Source organism: Lissotriton helveticus, chromosome 9, assembly GCF_964261635.1.
Source record: "Lissotriton helveticus chromosome 9, aLisHel1.1, whole genome shotgun sequence".
NCBI classification, from domain to species: domain Eukaryota; kingdom Metazoa; phylum Chordata; class Amphibia; order Caudata; family Salamandridae; genus Lissotriton; species Lissotriton helveticus.
In genome coordinates this window covers 1,154,074,227-1,154,097,467 of record NC_136070.1, presented here as the reverse complement: position 1 = coordinate 1,154,097,467, position 23,241 = coordinate 1,154,074,227, and the positions used below count along the sequence as shown (strand labels likewise).

Sequence of the window (23,241 nt, the reverse complement as noted above, 5' to 3'; positions counted from 1 at the left end):
TCCAACCCTGAACAAACTGCATTTACGAATCACAAATGCTAGACTAGTGGAAGAAAAGATGGGCAAGTCAAAAGCTTCTGTCTAGAGGCGTGATTATAAATTATTTAGCATTCACCTTAATGATACATAAGGGTGCTGTTATCGCTGTCGTAGCGATAGAGTTGTGGCCCGAGCACAAGAGACACACCTAATGTGGGTTAGTGTCTGACATCTGCATCCTGGATTCGCAACATGGCTTGAAACCTGTTTCAGGAAAGGACACTGTTCCCTAGCACACTGGTGGAATCGTTTGTAGAAGTTATCAAAAAACACAGAGACAAAGTTGGGATCTGTGTTGGCAGGTATGTAAAGAAAGGAACTGACATCAGCTTGCAGAGGTGGCATTTAAACGGGCTCCGCTCTATTACTTTTGGGATGTTATGAAACGAGCACGGAGCTGCAGAGTGCCACAAAGCAGCACGCTGGGGCACTGTTGTAAAAAAGTTTCCAGATCCAGTTTGGTGCCTGAGGAGTACTCAAAGGTGATGAATCTGGGATTAGAAGTATTCATCAGAAATGGACTTTTATTGCTGCAACCATTTATAGAAGTACAAGTAGTGTGGTCGCCTTAATTTCTAATATGCTCTGTGTGTGGGGATTTATTTAGATATTTTTTTTACTCAAAGGTTTGGCTACATGTAAATAATGTCATGAGGGCACCAAAGTTGACTTTCATTCCTGCAACACTCAATTCCTGCCTCGTTTCTCTCCTACGGTCTCCTTGTCACTTCAGCCTCCTTTCCCCTTTCTTAGTTTCCCATAATTTCAATCCCTTCATCTTTCACTTAGAAAACCATGTCCTTTGCCAGTTGCCCTTGACCCTGTGCCTGCTGTCCCCTTCCCTTTAATTCCAGTTAACCAAAGAAAGTAAACAAGAACACATAATCCTCCATTTGCAGCTAACGCCATTTCTTTAAGCTCCTATTAACAGGCACCATTATGAACAAAATCTCAGCCACTGGTGATAGCTCTGGACTGAATCCCAATCCATTGTTTCTCGCCCACCACGCCACTTCAGTTTGGACCAAGCAATGTACAAATCAGCCTTGATCCTGCTCTAATAAGAACAGGCCAGCCTGAATTGCCAGCCCAGTTTCTCCCTGAACCAGAAAACAATCACCACAAGATCGGTTTCTCCCTTATTATCCGCACATCACCAAAATAGCTTGATTCCAGTGACACAGTGAGCACAGGACCTACTGTAGTATCGAGGTTTAGTATTATGTCATGGTTTGGAATTGTATTATTCTTTAGAATTAGGACTCAGCCCAATTCCATGGTTCTTTGTATTTATTTCTGTGTAATGGAATATTACATTCATTCTCTACTTTCCACTCGGCGTGATTTCTTAATGCTGAGTGCTTGTCTTTATAAAGAAGATACCAAATCTTCCTTTGTTTCCTTGTTACTTCAAGAATGTTGGAGACAGGACGGGATCTACTGACAACCCCACAAACCCACTTCTACGTTCAAATTTTTTTTTTTTACTTCTAGTGAGATTTATAATTATATACTCTGAAATATATGTTATTTTGGAATTTTCTACCGCTGTTTGTGGATTTTGATGACTTTGTTTTGGTAATCTTCCTTTTAAACTCCTACCAAATTTTGGAGGTATATTCCGGCATTGGGACCCAGGGGGACTGGGGTGTGAGCCGGTGTCCCCCTGGGAGGATTCGCGCGGTGGGAGCAATCCCCCGTGTCATTGGTTGAGGGAGGTCATAGGGGCGGGTTTAGTGGGTGGTTATTAAAGCTGGGGAGGAGGGAGGGCAGGAATGACGTCAGGAAGGCGAGAGGAGGTGGCGTTGGAGCGTTTGGCCCACTCACCATCCCAGTTTTTGTTATTTTATATTATTTATTGTATGTGATTTATTTATTTATTTTATTTTTTTAGTTAAAAAAAGAAGGGATTTGTCACATTTAAGACAGTTTACAGTTATCCTATATTTTATAATTCTTTAGGCGCTGTGTGGGGTCTGGGATAGTCTAGAGCGGGATTATCCTTTTCCTCGGGGGTGGGGGGAGGGGAGGAAAATGTTGAAGATGGTGGTTAAATGATGACATTACTCAATGCTGGTTTTGGTACAATTTGGGGGAATTTGTGATTACAAAATGTTGGGAATGTTTTTGGTTATAGACATCTAGTAAGGTAATGTTTTTGGGAAAAATTGTTTCTATGGTTATTCATTTAGGTTTAAGTGCTTTATTAGGATAATCTGTTTCGACTGTCTTAAATAAATATGTGACCTTTTTTGCTACAAATATCAAGTCTGGATTGTCCTTATTGCGCGATGAGGATTTAAACGGTTGGGTAAGGTAATTTTCTTTGACCATCCCTTTGTACTAACTTCTACTGAAGATTATTTTCTAACGTATACTGAAAACCGCATTTTACTAAATCTTCGCTTTAGCTTGCAGCACATAAAGGACGAACGGTAAGGTAGCCCATTTGTTGATTTGCTAACGTACCTTCCGTTACAACGTTAATCTCCCTCGAGCCTTCTCTGCTGTGTTTCCCCGTGCTCACTCTTGTGCAACCTATGCACGTTGAGCCCCCAACATGCATTTCGTCGTTTCCGTCATTTCCACATTGCAGCAAGATTTGGTGCACGTTCGTGCCTAAAGCCATTCCGGACGACACACAATACATGCCGCCATTTTGATGATTGCTTCTTACATTTCTTGCATTCAATTACTTTGCTGCATTGTCCCACCAACTACTATGTGCCAACCATGCATATTACTCGCAAAATTGTCAGCGTTTACCAGCATTTCAACCTTCAACCATTTCCTTTGATGGCGATCAACTCTTCTGCCTCGAGTTGTACTAGCAACGGCATTCAAGGCAATTACCTGCTATTACTTTTACAGCAGTAAGTACTTTTTATTGTTTCTGCAACTTTTACTGACTGTTTCCACAGCTACTTTCACTGTTACAGCACTTCCTGTTTCCACTATTACTGAAATTTCTACATAAATTCCAAGCCTTTGTCACTGTGGTAAGTACTTGCTATTTAAAAAAAAAAAATAACAATAAGGGTTATCATTTTGCAAACATGCCTACAACAGAAGAACTACCTAGAGCCTCTTCAGCTTTTAATCTCAATTCTCCTAAAGAATTCTTATCTGATCCTGTTGAACCTAAAGTACAAAGGCTGGAATGGAAAGCATATTTCTTAAACTATATTGCTAATTTTAAAAAAAACAACAGCGTCTTTTCTCCTGAAAGAAAGAAGAGAATTTTAATGTACTGCCTGGGTCCAGAAGGTTTAAGAGTGTACAATTAACTCAAAAAACTTGACAGATCTGCGGATTTTGATGTTTTTAAATGTGCTTCATTAGACTTGGACGAACATTTTTCACCTTCAGTATTTGAGGCAGTTATGAGACATGCGTTCTTCCAAATGAAACAAGAGAAACATGAATCCATCGATGATTATGTATCCGCACTTAAAAACTTAGCGATCACCTTTAAATTTGGTGCTTTACATGATAATCTCAATCGAGACCAAGTCATAATGTACACTAAAAACAAGTCGATCCAAGACAGACTAAGGGTTGATGGAGATTCTAGTCTAAAAGATATTTTAACTATTGTCAAAAAAGCAGAACTTTCTGAACTTTGTGCAAAGGTGTCATTAGAAAGTACTAAGATCGAAGGGAGTGAATCAGTGAATAAGATTTCTGATGATAAAAAGAAATTTACTCCCAATTTTAGTAAGAAAAACTTTAAGAAACCTGAACGCAGCACTAATTACAAAAGTACTAGTTTTGCGTGTTATAGGTGCAGAAGCACATCTCATCCTGTAAACTTTGATAAGTGCCCAGCTAGATTTGTTAAGTGCTCTGAATGTGGTCTGGTTGGACACTTTGCCAAAGCCTGCATGTGCAAAAGTAAAAAGATGAGTAAAGGTAAGGTCTCATGTATAAAATAGAGTCATGAGGAGCAATCTTTATCGGTTGACAATGACGATGATCATTACACTATGGAGAGAGTAAAAACAAAAGTAATTAATGTTTCTAGTCAATCTAACAGTAAACTCATTTGCTGTGTTTCTTTACAGGTCGCTGCAGATTCTGGTTCTCTGTACACTATTGTTGCTGAAAATATTAGGGTTAAGCATTTTGTCAACACAATTGGTGATTATTTATTTCTGACATTTCCCAGAAAGTTTTATTGGTGAAAAGATTGATATCATAGGTTTTAGAGAACTTATTTTTAGGTTTAAAGGTGGCAACGCTATATGCAAATTGTATGAAGCGAAGGACGGACCTTCTGTTTTAGGGTGGAAGGATCAAAAGAAACTTAACCCCTTGCGTGCTCATGATGGCTCCATGCCGTCATGAGCCACGGGCGGCGTGTGCTCATGACGGCGTGGAGCTGTCATGACCCCGCTGCTCCTCCCACGCAGCACTTATTCCCCGCCTGTGCGGGCGCATTAATGAGCGGGCGTGGTCATGACGGAACCACACCGGCATGAGCACACGCCGCCCGTGACTCATGACGGTGTGGAGCCGTCATGAGCACCGAAGCGCCGCGCTCACCCCGTAGCGCCCCCCGCGCTGCAGCAGAATTCGCGGCGCAGGGAAGGGGTGAAAATGATACTTTATCCGAATAGCCTTGAACAAGTCCTTGTTACTTGTGATGGTGAAGACACTAGAAAATGGGTTCTTCGTGAATTTCCAGAAGTATTTAATGGCACTATTGGCAAGTTAAAAGGTTTTTTACATATGATAAGATTAAAACCAACTGTTCCTTTGCTACCAGCCTCGTTACTTCACCTACGTCTTGGCATCAAAAAACAAAGTGATGGATGGAATACTTGAATTAATCACAGCCACTGGCGAGCGTATGAGTAGCATCCCAATTCATTGTGTTATGCCCAGATTGCCACCTCAGTTTGAACCCTTTATCACAGGACATCAGTAAATTCAGGCACAGAATGACTGACTGTCCCAAGGCATAGGTCACGCTTTTTCAAACTTGAGTGTTTATCAGATTTAGATTTCCTAACCAGCTGCTAGTTTCCCTTTTAATGTTGAGCTTACCAACAGCGCATCAGTCTGGTTGTGACACATAGCCTGTGGGCTTACAAGGAACATAGAGGGGCTTGCAGCCCACCCATTGTTTATCAGTGCTTGGTTTCACTGTCATTCTCATTGGCCTGCTTCCTATTCAATGGCTTACCTTGTACATCTTCTGTCTGTATCTCCCCTGCCGCATTGCCAATTTACTTGGGTCCTTCGACTGATCACTTTTAGACAAGTACTTTTTTCTGTAGCACTCCACTATTCTGTCCAGGTAATACCTCCATCTGTTTGGTGCAAATACAGACACTGCTGGATTAATAAATTACATTAGCACAATCACAATAGCCTCAAGTCTTTTACTTAGAAATATTTTGGGAAGTAAGAGTGCTTTCTTCCAAATACTGCGTTTCCCAGAATGCATGACTTTAAAAACTGAATTGGAAAAGCTTTCCATCTCTTTTTAAGGCAATGGAGGTGCTGAAAACGATTGGCACTTTTGACTTACTAGACTGGTCACATATGTGACTACGCCATGGTCATGCTGCTACTGGGCAGTTAATTCTTTCTTCACTGGCAAAGCTAACAGCACTGCCAAATGTTAATGGGCGGTCTTGAAAGGCCAGAACCCTTAGCTCTGCCAACGTTTGTTTTCCTTAAAAGTGCAATTTTGGTATTCGAGACTCAGTAGTACAGTGTCTAAATGGTCTGTGACCCCATGACAGATGTATCTCCTAAGCTGGTGGCTGCCCCACCCAACCTCAAGAGTACACAGAGTCCTTCCTCAATTGCAGTCCAGCAACCCTCTGTCTGCCCACACATTGTGCATTATGGCCACCTGTTTAAACCTCACCTTCCACGGTGTTCAGCCGAGGCAGCTGGTGAAGAGCATTCTCATCATATTCGTGACATAAAGCAGAACAAGAAATTATCGGAGCAAATTCATTTAATGATGTATTAAGCAAATTGAAGAGTACATAAACATACCAAGTGCATAACCTCAATGAATGCTGAAAACAGATCTGTATTAGAGTTGATTGAAGTCGTCGCCATACTTGGAGGCAGGTGATGGAGGATTCAGAACGTGGTCCAGATGTAAAGCTTATCGCTGAGAGTTTAAGTCCTTGGCTTGGTATACAGGTACATTTACCTCCTGCAGGGAAGGAAGACCCTTGATGATGTCAGCAGCTTTCTCTGCTATCATGACGGTCGGTGCATTCAGGTTGCCGCTCACGACACTAGGCATTATAGATGCATCCACCACTCGCAAGTTCTGAACCCCAATTACTTTGGTGTCCTGATCCACCACTGCTGCAATGTCTGAAGGCTGCCCCATTTTACAGGTGCAGGAAGGATGATAGGCGCTGTCTGCTTTTTGTCTGATAAAAGCATCAATTTCGTCATCTGACTGCACGCTATCCCCAGGGCGAATTTCAGGACCCCTGAACTGGTCAAATGCTTTCTGTGCAAATATCTCCCTGGTGAGCTTCACACACTGACGGAACTCCCAGACATCACGTTCTAGAGACGGAAACAAACCAGGTTTCAAAACGTTGCATGTATAAAAATAAAACACTGCAACGTGGAAAAAATATTTAGTACAAATAACCGTAGCACTTCAGCCTGCCATTTTATCGGCCATTAATTACAAGTGTAACTATTACCCATTTTACGAGTTCTCATTTTATCAGCCTCGAAAGGACGTTCTACATTTTGTGTGTGTGTGTACTGGATTATAAACTCAGCTGCGCATGCATGGGTGCTAACAAAGAGGATTTAAGACAGCGAGACGGCGTGTCCTTTGTCATTACCAGTTAACTCACTCACCTTACCAGCTTGCACTAAAACATCTGGGGCCATATGTATCAAAATCCTCTTTTGCGATTCTCAAATAGCGATTTTTTGCGAATCGCTATTTGAAAATCACAAAATGCTATGTATGTAGAATTTGCAATTAATTTTGCGAATCCTACATATTCGTTAATTGCAGATCTCAAATTGTGATTCGCAATTAACGAATAACCCCCTATTCAATCCTAGGGGCCCATACGAATGAATGGGAAGACATTCTCAATTTGCGATTAGCAATTAGAGAATGGCAAATTGAGAATGCAATTTCAAGGGTGCAAGGGTGTCAAAAGGACACCGTGCTGTACCCCTGAAAAAAGCATGGGTGCACATGCGACACACATGCATGCCCTAAGGGCATGTATGTGCTTCACATTGCACTTTGAAGAAATCGCAAATTAAGGCCAAATTGCACTTTTTTGGTGCTTCTTAATCGCAAAATAAGGAATCACAAGTTTTGCGATTCCTTATTTTGCATGCAGATTTGCCTTCATACATACCATTTAGCAAAATTGCAATCACAAACGCCGAAATTCGCAGAAATTCAGCGTTTGCGATCACAATTTTGCTTGATACATATGGCCCCTGATCTGCAATTCATATAATTTGCAATTTCAGTGTAAAGTTTGAAAACGTTTGAATATTTTACCTGCTTTCGGTTTGTAATATTTACCTGTTGACAAATAATTCGGTTCGAGGATTGGATGGTCTTTTGGATCTGCGCTTTTCAGTTTCAGCCAACCAACACTTGTGCCCCTCAAGCTTCCAATGTGCACCTGTAACATATTTAGTAAATCAGAATAGGGCATTTGCATATTTTTCTGACTGTAAAATTTACAAAGGAGTCCCATGCAGTTTCGTTAAGAGTGCAACACAGCAGGTTAAGCAGTCACCTTTCTGTGAAACAGATGCTCATACATTTCTTTCAGTCACTGTTTTCTTTAAAGTTCCATTATTTTCAATTTCTAATACCATTAGCAAAAGACACAGAAAAAAAGTCTAAAATGGTGATCCGACCAAGACCTAAGAACTGCTCTTACACACTAACTCAACAGAAAACCGTGTGTCATCTGAATCCAAAATGCTGACCTCCTCGGCAGTTATTTTTCTATAGTTGAGAGGAAAGCAGACGGCTCCTTCCTTATAGAGGCTACCTTTTCCTGTGCTAGCCTTAAAATACATTTTTAAAAATAAAATTAGGCATTTCTCGGTAAGCGTTAGGATAAAATTCAAGCTTATTTCCAAACAGACTTGCAATGGGGCTTTGGGGGGGGGGGCGGCAGACCACCGGGAGGCCTGCCGCCCCCGGGGGTTTTGGGGCCCGGAGGGAGGGGGGGAGAGAATATGACAGCCGCGCTGGAGGTTTTGGGCTGCTTGGGCTGGCGGCGGGCGTTTTTGGGCTTCCCTTGGGCTGGGATTGGGCTGGTTGGGCTGGAGGGGACTTAAAGCCGGCCATTTTGTGTCACTGACCACCATTTCGGTGGCAGTGACACAGCAGCTAGCCGAGGGTTGGGCTTGAGTTTTTTGCGTTTTGGTGGCGGGTTGTTCACGAGCTTTGCGGGCCCTTTAGAGGTGTGAGAGGAGCTCGGTATTACCTGGCGTCTGGGGCTGGTGTTGTCCGCGGTGTTTGGCAGTAGTGCTGGTCGGTCGGGTCCAGAGGAGGCATGGCGGTAGCGACGGATCCCCCCCGGGTGCAGGAGGCCTTGCGGTTGTTGGGCGAAGGGGGCCGCATGGATTTGCCCGACGTTCAGGTAAGGCCGCCGCGGCTGTGCTGGCGTGTGAGCCCCCGCGGTCGCAGCCGCGGAGGGCTCGTGATGAGGGGGGAGAGGGGGGGACGGAGGGCGGCGGGGCCGGGCGAAGCAAGTGCCAGATAAGAGGAGGAGGGCAGGGGGAGGAAGGGTGCGAGGGGCCGGCCGGTGCTGGAGTTTGTGGGCGAGGCTGGGGGAGGAGTGTCATTGGAGAAGTGGAAGGCCCAGTGCAACAGGGAGGGGGGCAGGTGGAGGAGCTGATGGGTGGCCGGGAGCACGGGGAGGAGGGGCAGAAGGTGAAGAGCGAGGGGGGTGGGGAGATGGGGGGGGCCCCTTTATTGATTGAAGAATCCGACATGGAGGGGGAAGGGGGGTTGAGTTGGACTGGGGGTCGTCATCTGGGGGGGAGAGTTTGGTGGGGCCGAGCAGGTCGCCGAGGGGGGCGCTGGGTGAGAGGGGGTGGGGAAGCGGGGGAGGGGGGCGCCGCGCGTGGGGGGTGCGGGCGGGTGGTGCCTGGGGGACGTGGCGATTGGGAGGGCGGCCGTGGGAGGGCAGAGTGGGGGTGTGGTGAGGGCACGGTGTGGGGGGAAGTAGAGTGGGGAGGGGTGAGGGGGCCGCAGTGGTCGGAATGGGGGGAGGGGTGGGGATGGGGTCAGGTGGTGGCAAGAGCGTCCGGCGAGGAGGGGGGGGACACTCCGCAGGATGGGGGAGGGGCTTACAGAGGGGGTTGGGGCGAAGGGCGATTTTGGTGTGGGTGGGGGGCGAAGGGCGATTTTGGTGGGGAGGGGGGCCGTTTTTTCCCCCCGGCATGCTGGAATCCACTTTTTTCCCTTGGCAGGAGATGTTGGCGAGGTGCTCGGGAGAGCATCATGCGGCTCCGGTCCACCGAGGGGATGGGTCGGCTCTGCCTGGTACGGGCAGTTGTGCTCCAACGACGGACCAAGCGTGGGAGCACGTTGGACGGCGGGGCGAAGGGTCCCTGCCTGCCCCACCCCGAAGGGTCGAGACGGCCGCGGGGGGACGGGGAGTACGATTTGACGCCGTGGAGCAAGCTTCAGGGTCATGTGCAGCAGATGGAAGGAGGGGGAGTGTGGATTTGACTGCGTTGATGAGGGTGTGTAGGGAGAAGGCGGGGTTGAGCCAGCTGGAGTCCCTAGAGGGCGGCCGGGAGATGCGGGACCTACAAGGTGATGTGGAGTCTGAGGAGGAGGGGGAGATTCGGGAGGGGGAGGGGGCGAGGAGTAATGTTGTTGGAAGTGTATTGCAGGTATGCCCACGGCAGGACGCGCCCAGAGTGACGGCCCCCCCCGGCTCCACTGGTTAGGCGGCGGGATCCAGTTCGGACGCCGACCTTGACGCCAGGTAAGATTGGGGACGGAGCGGGGTGCGGTTCGGGCAAGCGGCACTGCGCGCAGGTGTCAGTGGGTGCGGATACTGGCGGGGAGGATTTGGTGCGGTTGGTGAAAGGACGCTATGTGAAGGACACGGGGGTGGGGAGCACCGTGGCAGGCAGGGGTGCGGCGGCAGGAAGTACGCAGATGGCCGGGACAGCCGCGGGGGCGAAGGAGAGTTGCGTAGTCCCGGTGCGCAAGCTCCCTTACATGGGAGTGACTAAGCCGCTAGGGGCCCATTTGTCGCTGGCTACGAAGGAAAAAATATGGAAGGGGGAGTATGTCGAGATTTTGAAGCTCCTTCACAGGGAGCTGACTTCTAAGGAAGGGTCAAAGGAGGAGGAACAGGAGTTGGCCAGGCGCCCCAAGGTTCCGCTGACGATTGATAATTGATTGGCGGCGTTCCTAATATACGCTAGCGTATATTGCGAAAAATATCCGGACAGGGCCATAGCGTTGTTCAAATACATGGATGTGGTCCGGAGGGCGCAGGTGACGTACGGCGGGTACGCCTGGTCACATTATGACGAGGAGTTTCGGGCGAGGATGGCGTCGGACCCGGACGCGAAGTGAGCGAACTGGACTCCGACTTGTACCAACAGACGATGGGCGGGGCAAAGTTCGGCCGCACCATCTACACGGCCAGCGGTTTGCCGCTTGCGCCGACCCCCTTTTTGGCCTGTCCCACCCAGGGGGGTGGGGCAAGGAGAGCGCCGGTCAGAACATGGTCGGGCCTGCTGGGATTTCAATAAGGGCACGTGCGGCAGGCAGGCAGGTTTGCCCTTTTCGGCACGAGTGCTCCAAGTGTAGGAGGCGACACCCAGTGGTGCGCTGCTGGGGAGTCGGGAGCCCCCCAGGACAGCAGCCTGCGGCGGCGGGGAGTCAGACTGGGGTGCGGGGGGGGGGGAGGAAAAGGGGGAGCGGGAGCCATGGGAAAGGCTCGTACTCACAACAAAGAAATGTCTGAAGGTCAAAGAAAAAATGAGTTCAACAGTGTATAATGTAGTGTGGCACAACCTAAGAAAACCAAGAAAATGCTAGTGCAAATGTGCAACAGAAAAGCACTAAATTCCTTGAGTTGGAAAAAGTGCCCTTCAGTTCCCACTCGGTACCGCCCTAGTCATCATTTTGGCTCTCCATAACCAAGGAGAGAGTGCAGTCCATCAATAGATGTAATTGTGACGGACAATCAGTACAAACTGAAAAATGAAAAGTTGTATTACTAGTGGGTGGTACCGAATAAAGTCAATACACCGGGGTAACTGAATTGCAGTGCAAAAGTGAATAGTGAGAAAATAGTGAAATTTATCAAATTGGATAGAATTGAGTAGAGGTAGACAGTTTTAATGGTTTCTCTCAGTTCTCCCAACGTTAAAAACAATACAAAAAGCTAACAGATTTAACAAAATATCTGTATGCTAGTAGGGTCGACATGTTTCAGCATATGTGGCTACAGGTACGCCACTGCTTTCTTCGGGACCTTGATGTAACGGCTACTGCAATAATGATAAAAAAATATATATATCACCTGTATTATCAGGTCTTACTCAGTCTCCTCCAATATACTGTAGAAAAAGTTGTGGATTCAAGGAGGGTTTTCGGTTGGGGCATGAGGGTCCGCGGATTGCACGCTGGGCGGACAATTTGAAGTCGGTCAATGCTCACATGGAGATTGTGCCAGAGAAACTGTTCAAGGAGGTGAAGGAGCGCCGGGTGGTGGGCCCCTTCACGGAGCCGCCTTTGCCAAACCTGATTATCTCCCCGATCGGAGTGGTGCCCAAGAAGGAGCCGGGGCAGTTCCGGTTGATTCAGCACTTGTCGTGGCCAGAGGGGTTGTCGGTGAATGATTTCATTTCGGCGGAGCTGGGGTCGGTGTCGTACTCGTCCGTGGACGTACTGCCGAAGATTGTATCGGCGATCGGGCCGGGCGCCATGATGGCAAGTGCGACATTTAGTCGGCGTACCAGCTGCTCCCGGTGCACCCGGAGGATCACCAATTGTTGGGGATTCAGTTTGATGGGTGCATTTTTGTTGACAAAGCGCTCCCCATGGGGTGCTCTATCTCTTTTGCATTGTTTGAGCGGTTCATTTCCTTTCTGCAGTGGGCTTTTTCCAGGCGCACAGGCTCTGAGGCGGTGACGCACTATCTGGACGACTTCTTTCTGGTGGGTCGGCCCGGTTTGACGGACTGCCAGCGGCAGCTGGACGGTTTTACGGACCTGATGGGTTACTTAGGTGTTTCCCTGGCGCCAGAGAAGACGCATGGTCCCAGTACGGTGCTGTCCTTTCTTGGTATAGAGCTCGACTCAGCGGCCATGGAAGCACGCCTACCGGAGGACAAGAGGTCGGCAATATTGGCTTTGGTGAGCGGCATGCTGGAAAAATGGAAGGTGACGGTGCAGGAGGTGCAAGTCCTGTTGGGACATCTGAACTTTGCGTGCAGTGTGGTGCGGGCGGGGCGTACGTTCTGCCGGCGGCTGGGTTTAGCAGTGTCTGGTTTGACTTTGGCGCACCATCATTGCGCTTGTCGGCAGGGGTGAAAGAGGATTTGAGGATGTGGCTTGCGTTCCTGGGGCGGTTTAATGGTGTGCCCATGGCGCCCCCAGAGGACTGGGAGTGGGACGTCACGCTGTATTCGGATGAGGCGAGGGTTGGAGGCTTCGGTTTGTACTGGGCGGGACGGTGGTGTGTGGAGCAGTGGCCGCCGCATTGGCAGGCGGAAGGCCGCAGTATCCTGCTCCTGGAGTTGTTTCTGCTGGTGGTGGCTGTCCCGGTGTGGGCACAAGAGTTGGCACACAAGCGGGTGCTGTTCAGGGTAGACAATATGTCTGTGGTACAGGTGGTTAACAGGCAATCGGCCAGGGACCCGTAGGTTTTGAAGCTGATGAGAGATTTCGTGCTACGCTGCTTGTAGAAGGACATCCTATTTCAGGCCCGCCACGTCCCTGGGGGGGACAATGACATTGCTGATGCTTTGTCTTGTTCCACTTGGAAGGCGTATGTACAAGCTTGGGAGGAATTTCGACGGTCTGGTGCGGTAAGGCAAGGGGACCGGTGGCAGCCGGAGGAGCAGGTGGTGCGGTTCATGTTGGCTTTGATGGACAGGGGTTTGTCGAGGGTGATGATTGCAGGTAAGTTGTCGGCGGTGGCGTTCATGGATAAGCTGTGGTGGGGTTATCCGCCGTCGGCCGGGGAGTTGGGGCATGATTGTTGGACGGTTGGGCAAGGGAGAGGGGAGCGCGGGTGAGTCAGCGGAGGCCCATTACAGAGGACATGCTGGGGGGTCTGTTATCGACGTTGCCGTTGGTGTGTCGCGATGGGGGAGACGATTTTGTTTTCCGCGCTCAGGGCATGGTTGTGTTTTGGAGCTTTTCAGGTTTCGGAATTGGTGGGCCTAAAAGGGGGAAAGGGGGTTTTGTGGGAGGACGTGGATGTACAGGCTCGGGAGGTGGCGGTGCACTTGCGACGCTCAAAGACGGATCAACGGGGGGAGGGGACATGGGTGGTGCTGGGGCCGGGGAGTTTAGAAGGGGTGTGTCCCGCGGCGTGGGGTCGGCGGTTGGCCGGAGCGCGTTGGTGGGGGAGGTTTTTGGTTGGGGTGGAAGGAGGCAGGGTGACGGCGGCTCAGGTTTTGTGGGTCCTGCGGCACGCCCTGCGGTCTATGGGTGAGGATCCGAAGGCTTTCGGGACGCATTCCTTTCACATTGGGGCAGCGACAGAGGCAGCTGCGGTGGTGTTGGACATTTACATTGTGGGACACTCCTTTGTCAAACGAGCGGAGAGGACTTGTTGGAGATACGGATAAGATGGGCAGGGTGTCACGTAATTTGATCTGAGTTCATTTCCAAGAGAATATGACAGCAGCGCTGGAAGTTTTGGGCTGCTTGGGCTGGCGGAGGGCGTTTTTGGGCTTCCCTTGGGCTGGGGGAGGGGGGGGACTTAAGACCGGCCATTTTGTGTCACTGACCACCATTCCGGTGGCAGTGACACAGCAGCCGGCGGAGGGTTGGGCTCAAGTTTTTTCCCACCCTCCCTCCCTGTATTTGGGGGGCCCATCTTCTGGGTTTTTTAGGTTCGGGGAGGGCCGGGCTATGAGGGACACATTTTTGGGTGGTGGGTAAAGGGTTTTTTTTCCCCTGGTGTAGGGTTTTTTTTGGCCAGAGGGGTTTTCTTGGGAGCTGCTGCATCAGGTGACGGATGGTTGTGGGGTTTTCGTGTCGCTGGAACAGGTGCTGGTGTGCAATACAGGAGGTTGGCGTTTCTCCTAGTTAAAAGGGGGAAATTGTAGGAGGCCTGGGTTGTTTGGCAGAGGGTGGGAAAGACAGATGTCAAGTTATGGTTAGTTAGGTAGTGAGGCATGTTGCAGCTGGGATGTTGTGTTTATGTTGATACTTGTGGGGAACTATTTAGGGGTAGGGGTGGACGGTTGTTAGGTGGTTTGTATTTAGTGAGGCTTAGTTTTGTTCGGCACAGGCCAAGGCCAATATACGGATGTGTCATCTTTCCACGGACTCCCTCGTGGTCATTAAATCGCTATACTGTCTCTGTGCTTTGTATACATTCAGCATATCAATGTTCATATTTTTCATTAGATGGTGCCTTGTCTTGTGGGCACAGTACTTATCATTCTACTTCACACTAGCACATCTCCTAAGCATCAAATGCAGAGGTTCTTAACTTTTTGACTTCTGTGGACTCCTACTAAATCATTACTTAAATCCGGGGACCCCAACTGAGTCAATTTTCAAAATTCGGGACACCCAACCTAAGCAACTTCTATGATTTGAGCCTTGAAACAACCCCCCCACCCCACAAAAAAATTTACGTATACACAGAACAAACGTTCAAATATTAAGATATTTCGTTTAATTCACAGTCAAATATACAAAATGTTTACTATTTCTTAAGTGCGCCTTTTTCATTGTATATACCATATTAATTTTAGTTCATTTTAATATTATATAATTTTGTTAAACACACAGACCTCCTTTATAGACTTTGCAGACCCCCATGGGTCCTCGGACCACAGGGTAATAACCACTGGTCAAGTGCATTTGGCTAGCGTTCTAATATATCCAATTAAATTGAAAAGCAGCATGTGGTTTTCATCTCAGCTTATGAATCAAGTTAACTGCTTCGACAACTGGCTGTATCATGCTTACCTGATAGCCTTCCAGTTTTGGTGCAACTCGACCATGGTCAATCACTTGAGAGGGCAGGAAATGGAACTGGAGGTCTGGATGAGTGACACCAGGCCCACTTCTAATGAACCCCCCCGATTCTAAATGAGAGGTTGCTCCTTCTCCTGTAGGAATGGGTAAAACACAAAGCAGGTTGATGGTTTATTAAACTGGAAACAAGCACTGGCAAAATCAACTGGGCTGGCTCTAGCAAGTGTTTACATTGTAACTATTAATTTAAAGTTATTAATATAAAAATCGCACACAAAATAAATCGTGGAAAACACAAAGAAAAGCTAGAAATACAGGAGTGACCGAGGACCCAAGCATCCCTATCCTGGCACTGAAGTGCACTCCTTTTCAGGCGGCTGTTCGCATATGATCAGGCAAAATGTAGTTCCTCACAGTGCAAGGGAACCAATGGTTGAAATGGGCTAACCCACTGCCCATGATATATGCTGTGGAGGGATGAAGCAAAATGTAAATAACAACTTTAAAGTCCAATGGATGAAAAAGGCACCTACGTACGGGTATATGCATGCATTTGTACTATTATTTTGTTTTAAAAACTAGAGGCTGACGAAAAAAGTAAAGCTATCTCCATGCCAGACCTTGAAAATTCCCTACATTGAGGCTAAATTGGCGGGTTTCAGGTGCCAAAATGTGAGATTGTCAAAGGAGCTTTCAGATCCTGTCATGTGTGAAATTCACATAGCAATGTGGCGTGGTAGACCACATTCATGGCTTCCTATTGGCAGTAGAATGGTCACTAAGGAACCTGGGGAAGTGCTAGATAGATACTCTGTAGGATTCCTTTGTATGCCGGCAATCAACAAATGTTTTTTTTCCAAAAAGTGGACAGCACCAAGAAGGAAGACTCCTGCTGGTAGTTCTATCCTACAAGTTCGTGCATGGTTTTTTCACTCTACATGCAAGGTGGGAGGCTTCATAGAAATGTTAGAAATAAATTAAGCATATCTGAGCCTGGGATTCTAGAACATGATGGATTCGTCACCTGAATTGATCCATAAGATCTGATGTATGTGATGCACTAGAAGTAACTGGTTCACTGCTTCCAGGAGGGCTGTAGATGGGCAGAAGAGTTTGGATTTAGTTTGGGACTTTTCTGTGGTACGCATTTTGGTTGGTGCACAGGGACTTTAAAGTTAGCCATATATTTAACCAGGAAACAATGTTCAATGATCAACCTTTCAATGGCTACACATGGAGTATCCATATGAACCTGGACAGATATCTAGAAGTTCGAGAACCTTCCTGTGAATACTGATTTGAGAAGTAGTCATCCTGGAAATGGTGTTTAACTAAGGAAAAATGAGAGGTCCAAGCTAAATTCTGCACAGTTGAGGGAGTGGCATAGATGGAGACGTGTAAGGTGAATCCAAGATTGTTTCTGCTTCTTTTGATTCCATCACCTTGGATGAATATCATCATCTTGGATCTAGTTAGACATACAAAGATGAATTTCATTCAGAGGAATAAGGGATTGAGGCACTCAGTTGAGTTATGGTGACCATGAGACAACGGACGATACCCCAGCCGGATAAAGATCTTTATATACCCAGTGCAGCCATGTCATTACAGATGAAGTCATTCGGTCTACTTGGCCAGCAGGCATGAATGGAAGGAGAAGTGTTGGCATAGAGAGTCATTGGCAGGCCTTGGGGTACCCACACCTTTGTGAGAGGACTAGATAATTTGGGTATATGTTCTTGTTGCATGTAGTATTTCGATATTTATGTAGCAATTGCTAAAGTGGGTCAGCAAGTTAGCAGGAATCCATTGAAGGTCACATGGAGAAGTGTGGTGTCAAACACAAACTGTACGTAGATATTGACTGGAGTATATGGGGAGGCTGAAGCATCCATACCTGTGCTTGAATTTAGCACACGTATCTGTATATTTCTGTGTTTCCTGGCAGGTCACTTTTAGCATATGAAGCTGTGTACTCGACATCAGTTGGTAAAACATAGCTTTGCTGTGTACACGTTTGTTGGTGCATACATAAATCTTTAATAACACTACCATATTGGAACTGCACAGCGGGCAACAACAGCTATACCAAATGAATGTTCTTCCAATTTCATGAGAAAAGTAAAAACATGTAGCTTACCACAATCTTCACCACTCCCCTTTCTCTAATACTACTAAGGATTCTTCACTCGGACTATTCTGTCCCCACTAATAATTTTATCCATCCAATGCCATTTTGGCCAAAACTTAGTCTATAGAGGTGACAAATTATCTGACATTGTAAAGACGCGCATAATACATCTGTTACACTGCGAAAACCAAAATGTTCTGTCCAGTGTATACGCTATTATTTTTAGACTCTAAATTATATTTCATAGAATCCATTCATTTTATTTCTAATCACTTAAGCCGTGAAACCATGACAGGAACACCAAGGAATTAACACCTGGGGAAACGTGGCACCAAGTGAGGCCTTAAATAGAGTAACCATTTTTTAAATTGTTAAAAACATATGAATGAGAAATCCATAAAGCACAAGCACACACTTTATTACAGGGCTAAACGTTTTCAGAAAGCATATTTATTCCAGCTGGTAGCATGTTTTAGTTTTAAAGGCACAAATAAGAAGTTACTATTATTTTATGATTTTAATACAACAGAGACTGCTAACCCTATATAAAAGCCTGTCATTCATTTCCTTATAACACATGGAAGACTGCAATCCCTATATCAGCAGCTTTTTACAGATTTTGATGAAGGCCCCCTGTTATAACTTTGATTGTAATGTTTGCATAACATGTAAAATGCCCAGTGTTCCCTGGCAACCTGTCTTCTTGTTGCATGGTTCTGGAATGCACAAGGGAGAGTTGCTAAAGGGAGCCGCTGGCGTTGGATCAAGGGTCGTTTCTCCCTACCAATAAAAGCATTTAAACCATCTCTCACTGTTTTTACACATTCTGAGCTCCATCATTATTTTTCAGTCTGACTTCTATGAAACCGATTCTAATATATGTTTGCAAGAAGTCACTATCTGCTTTTGGTGCGTTCATTTTGCACTACAGGCTATTTTTACTCTTCATGTCTGCAACGGTATCAACTCATTCATATTAAACAAAAAGGAGAGCAAGGATTTCAGTGGTTTGTGGAAAGGTAAATGTTGTGACCATGCATAATGAGGAATAAAATACCTTTTTTGTAAGTTAAAAGGATGTTGCACTTCACCTCAGAGTTCCATGACCTTATAAAGAAACTCAGGCTTCGGACTCATCCCTTATATGGTAGCCAAAGTCCTCAGGGACAGCAATATCCCTTTAATGTGGGAAACATCCTTTACAACGAAACTTTTACAACGCAGTGCTTTTACAACGCAGGTTTTACAACAAAAACCATTACAACGCATTGCGCTGGGGGGCGCTCTAGGATAGGGAATAGATTTAATTTACTATCCAACACCTTCCCTATTGTCCACGGGGACTGGAGTTGGAATAGTAAATTAAACTATTCACTATCCAGCACCCCAAAGCGCTATGCGTGTAAAGGTTTGCGTTGTAAAAACTGCGTTGTAACAGCATGCGTGGTAAAAGCATGCGTTGTAACGTCCTACATCCCTTTAATGTACTGCCAGGGGTACTTTATTCATTATTATTAGCTATTATGTTGTATTAAAATGTGTTCTGTGATAAACTGGTAGAAAGTAATCGAAGTTAAACTTCATGGTTACACAATGTACATTACCTGTGAATTTCCAAAGCCACTCTAAACCAATCTGAACCATTCGAACAGGCTTTTGGGCTTGATATAACGTAATAGGCTTAGTGCACTGCTGCTGTACATACACTTCTAAATGATCCTGCAGGTTCTGTCCAACTCCTATAAGGAAAAAACATTTTTTAGTGAAAGACACACCTACACTGTAAAATGAAATTTTATTTAAAATAAATACTACATTGTTACTTTAGAAGCTGGCTAAAAAGAGGTATAGTCCGATTGCAATATGATGGGGACAAACTATTAATATTTGGGTGGATGAGCAGGCAACCCATCTCCTTTGTGCAGGAGTGTTACACTGGGCATGCCTGTACCCACAACATGGGGAGTGCAGGGCGGAAGCAACAGGGGGCTTGCATGATGTTAAAATAGACACGGGGGAGCAATACGGGGGCACTGGTAGGAGGATCAAATGACAGACAGCACTGTGTTGTCTGAATGGAGAAAGCACACAGGCTAGATGCCGACGTGGGGAAAGGTAGAAGCAAATTAGCAGGAGACCAGAACAGAGTGCGGTGAAGGAAGAAAGAGAAGAAGACCAGGAAGACAGTTGGAAACACATGTACTCTCAGAGTGCTGAACTGAAAAGAAAATTAGCACTTTTAAAAGCGAGCAGTGTAAGGGCTCGGTAATGCATCCGCTCGAGAGGAGACAACACAAACACAAGAAAAGAAAAGGAAGTCCGCACTCGCTAAGAAGTAAACAAATGAAAGTGGCAATGAAGCCAACCAATTAATGGTAGGCAATCGGGGGGCTCTAGGCCGACTATAAGCAAACAATAAGTCGTGCAACCAACAAAGTATGTATTGTCTGTAGGTGAGGCCTAAAAATAGAGTTATAAAGCACAATAGAACTTTAACTTTGTTCAGAGTGGGGCATCATATAAAGATTACGCAGAAAAAAATAGTACGCTGTCCAGTAGAACTGCCAATACATAACCTTGTCCAAAGCTGGATATTATTTTAAGACCACATTACTTGTGAAGCTTGAACATTCTCCGAGAAGGAACTTTAAAGTAAAAGGCGTATTTAAAAGGGCTGAAATCTGCATAGAAACACAAACATAGATTTGCTTTTAAACATGAACACCTTTAATTCCCTGAAGGATGATTTACAAGTAGTCGTGTTTTTTCCGCCAACAGCAATAAAAATAAAGGAACCTGCAGGTCCATACTTCTGATGGGAAATTAGTGCTACTTATACCATTATTATTGATGCAGTTAAATGTAACACCTTGACTGGTTGAAAGTAGCACTAATAACATGGACAGTTGACAGCTATGAATCAAGAGCATTACATTATTTAACAAGTATCCTCAAATAAAGCTTCTGGGGCCTTCCATCAAAGTAAAATGTGTTAATCTAGTATGCCCGGCGGTCACAGATGTGCCTGTCCCAAATGGATTTTAACAGGAACAATCACACATAAGCATAACTTTTCTCCCAGATATACTGATTAGTACTATGATAAACTTTGTGGAAGCAAAGGAGAGCAGGGATATCAAGTGGAAAGGAATATTTCATGTCTGAATTAAGGCAATATATTTTTCTATATTAGAAGTAGGCCTGGGTAAAATCTGAATTACACTGGCATAATTCATGTAATTTCACATAACAAAATTATTGTGCTTACACCATTGAGCCATATCGCGTAATTTCGGGGAGAAATTTTAATGCAAGATGTACCTTTTGGATAATTTTTGCACACAAATATACAAATTCGAACGTGAGCTACAGTGTTTTGAATGCGAGTGACCAGAATTTAAATGTTTTATTTGATTTTTTACCTGAACAAACTGTTTGGGTAATTTTTTTTGAGTATGAGATGCATTTTCCATGATTGTAATACATTTTGCGGTGATTTCGCATAATTACGCTACAGAAAATTCGGTGAGTTATCACACCCCTAATTGTTTTTTTCAAATACCTTTTTTGATTTATGTATAACAGGTGCTGCTTACATCAGGATACTGAATTACTATTTGGGCACAGTCAGCTCAGATGTCAACATATCTATACAGGTACACACAAATGAAGGAAGAAATACAGTGTTGAGTAAACCATCGGCCCTTCGCCCGTATTCAGATGTAGAAGGCAAAAGGGCCTAGTCAGGCATCGAAACAGCAAATCATAATAAAGTACAACCAGCAACACGAGTAACAACCAGTGTAGCTCGCCCTCAAGCCACACACCTCCTCCCACACCTTTCACAAGAAAGGCATGAACTTTATCTCCCGTCAGGTGGTCCACCTCTCACACAGGAATACAGCACAAGGTGTCATGCCTAGTCATCAGTAGTCTGATCAGGTGAAGTGAGCACAGCCCTCAATGTAGTCAAGTATTAATCTCAATGTTCCATAAGTTTGCATCTCCCTTCCTTGGCCCTGGCGCCCGCCAGCACTGAAAGCTCTGCCGACGCCCAACGGACCACATTAATTTGCCAGGTAGTGATCAGGGGAGCAGTCGCCGCCTTCCAGGACATGGCGATGTAACACTTCGCTAGTATTAGGGCTAAGCCCTGAAATACCATCAAATGTTTCGTCCGTTTCTCACTACTTCGGAGTTAAGGAGGCAACGAGCAGGGTCACTTGGCAAAATAGAAGCGGTAATTTCCGATATACAGGAGGTCACGATTTCGCCACTATTACTGGGCATAGCCACACCATACGAAGAAAGTCTGCCTCAACCTCGCTTCATCTGGGGCTCATCGCTCTTGTGTCCGGGTACATTTTTCCTATTCTATCCAGTGAGAGGTATTTGTGGTGTAGATAGATGAACTGTGTAAACTGGACCCTAAGCACCTCCAGCAGGCAGCATCCGATAATTCTATGGACAGCTTCTCCTCCCACTACCCCTTAAGGGTCTGGAGGCCGGCACTCGTGAAATAGCTCTGCAAGGCCCCATAGATTTTGGATTTCATACGTCCTGACCCCGTCAAGGTTAACATCAATTTTAATGGGCCAGCTACCTGTATGAGGTCCCTATTAAAGTCCCATAATCTCCCTGCCACTTTCCATTAAGCAGAATATAGCAGAAACTGTCCTAGATCCAAATCGCACTCTTCTGTCAGATCAGCCAATGAGTGCAGCCTGCCCTCCACCACCATACCACCCCAAGACTTGTATCCAGCTGTGGTGTTCTCACACCCCTAATTTAAAGGCGATTTCATACTGGCACAACTTATTGAGAAAACATGTGACTTTGTTACACGAAAAACCACCTATCAGCAGATGTTTGGTGGAAAGAGGGAGTTTGAGTATATACACAAAACCATTGGCTCTCTACCAGTAATATAGATGACCATAGAGGGTGAGCAAACATGGCATCCTTTGTTTCTTTTTAAAGAGGCTGAAATGAAAATATACACAAAAAACTGGTCAATGGTGCTCCTCAGTTATCAGACCAAAATGTGGGTGAGTTAATAGGTATGGAAAATGAGGGACATCTCATTTCTGACTACCACTAAACACTGCCTCTAAGCACTCCAAACCCAGAGCGCTACATAAACACAGAGGGGCCTCCAAACTGGGATACCCAAACACTCATGTCCAAGTACAACTACACATCTCCTACACTCAGAAAAGAAACTAGAGAGTGGTTTGGCAGATATAGCTCGTTATGTTGTGTATGTTAAAACGCTGGTACCCCAAAACTACTGTTTGGCTGCCACTGTCAGTCATGTAATGGCAATGCATACATCAATAAACACAAAAGAAGTAGGTTGTCAATATTAATGCAATAAGCAACAAAAGCATGGAAGATCATGGAGATCTGATTGGTGTTAGTCATGTGGGATCTAAGAAGGTCTAGAAAGCCATCCTTAGTGGAAGAGGATGCCTCACACACAATATTGCGTTATGCTTCATCATAGGCACTCATGTTCAAAGTACTGCTTTGTGTGGATTTGTACAACCCAATGCAGTCTAAAAATGTCTTGTAAAGCAAAATATAAAACCAAAACATTTATAGGTTCTGGCAGAGGGAGGTAGCTTGTGAAATTAGTCCGATGCACATGGAAACCTGCTGTACTGACAGGCATGATTAAACAAAAAGCAAAGTGGCATAAGGGGGTTGCACCAGTGACCTTAGAGTACACAAAGCTTTTAACTTTTCAGTGAGGTGTGGTATAGCCATAGTCACTATGCGAGTGTGTTCAGCCTGCATAATTTATAAATGCCTAATTCTGCCAGAGCACAGATATCGGAGGCGGGTGTTTTTTAAAGTTCCAAATGGAAGACAAATACTACATC

General features: G+C 45.8%; 1 protein-coding gene across 3 annotated transcripts in view; it reads right to left on the bottom strand.

The window, feature by feature from the left end:
• Positions 1-5,995: 5,995 nt before the first annotated feature.
• CHDH (choline dehydrogenase) overlaps positions 5,996-23,241 on the bottom strand; it is a 183,263-nt gene continuing 166,017 nt past the window's right edge. For all 3 annotated transcript variants that reach the window (XM_078661593.1, XM_078661592.1, XM_078661594.1), the window contains 4 exons: positions 18,961-19,095; positions 15,217-15,359; positions 7,589-7,691; positions 5,996-6,588 (listed from right to left, as the gene is read on the bottom strand). In XM_078661593.1, the coding sequence (XP_078517719.1) occupies positions 6,170-6,588; positions 7,589-7,691; positions 15,217-15,359; positions 18,961-19,095 (800 nt within the window). In that variant the 3' untranslated portion in view covers positions 5,996-6,169. The remainder of the gene's footprint in view (positions 6,589-7,588; positions 7,692-15,216; positions 15,360-18,960; positions 19,096-23,241) is intronic.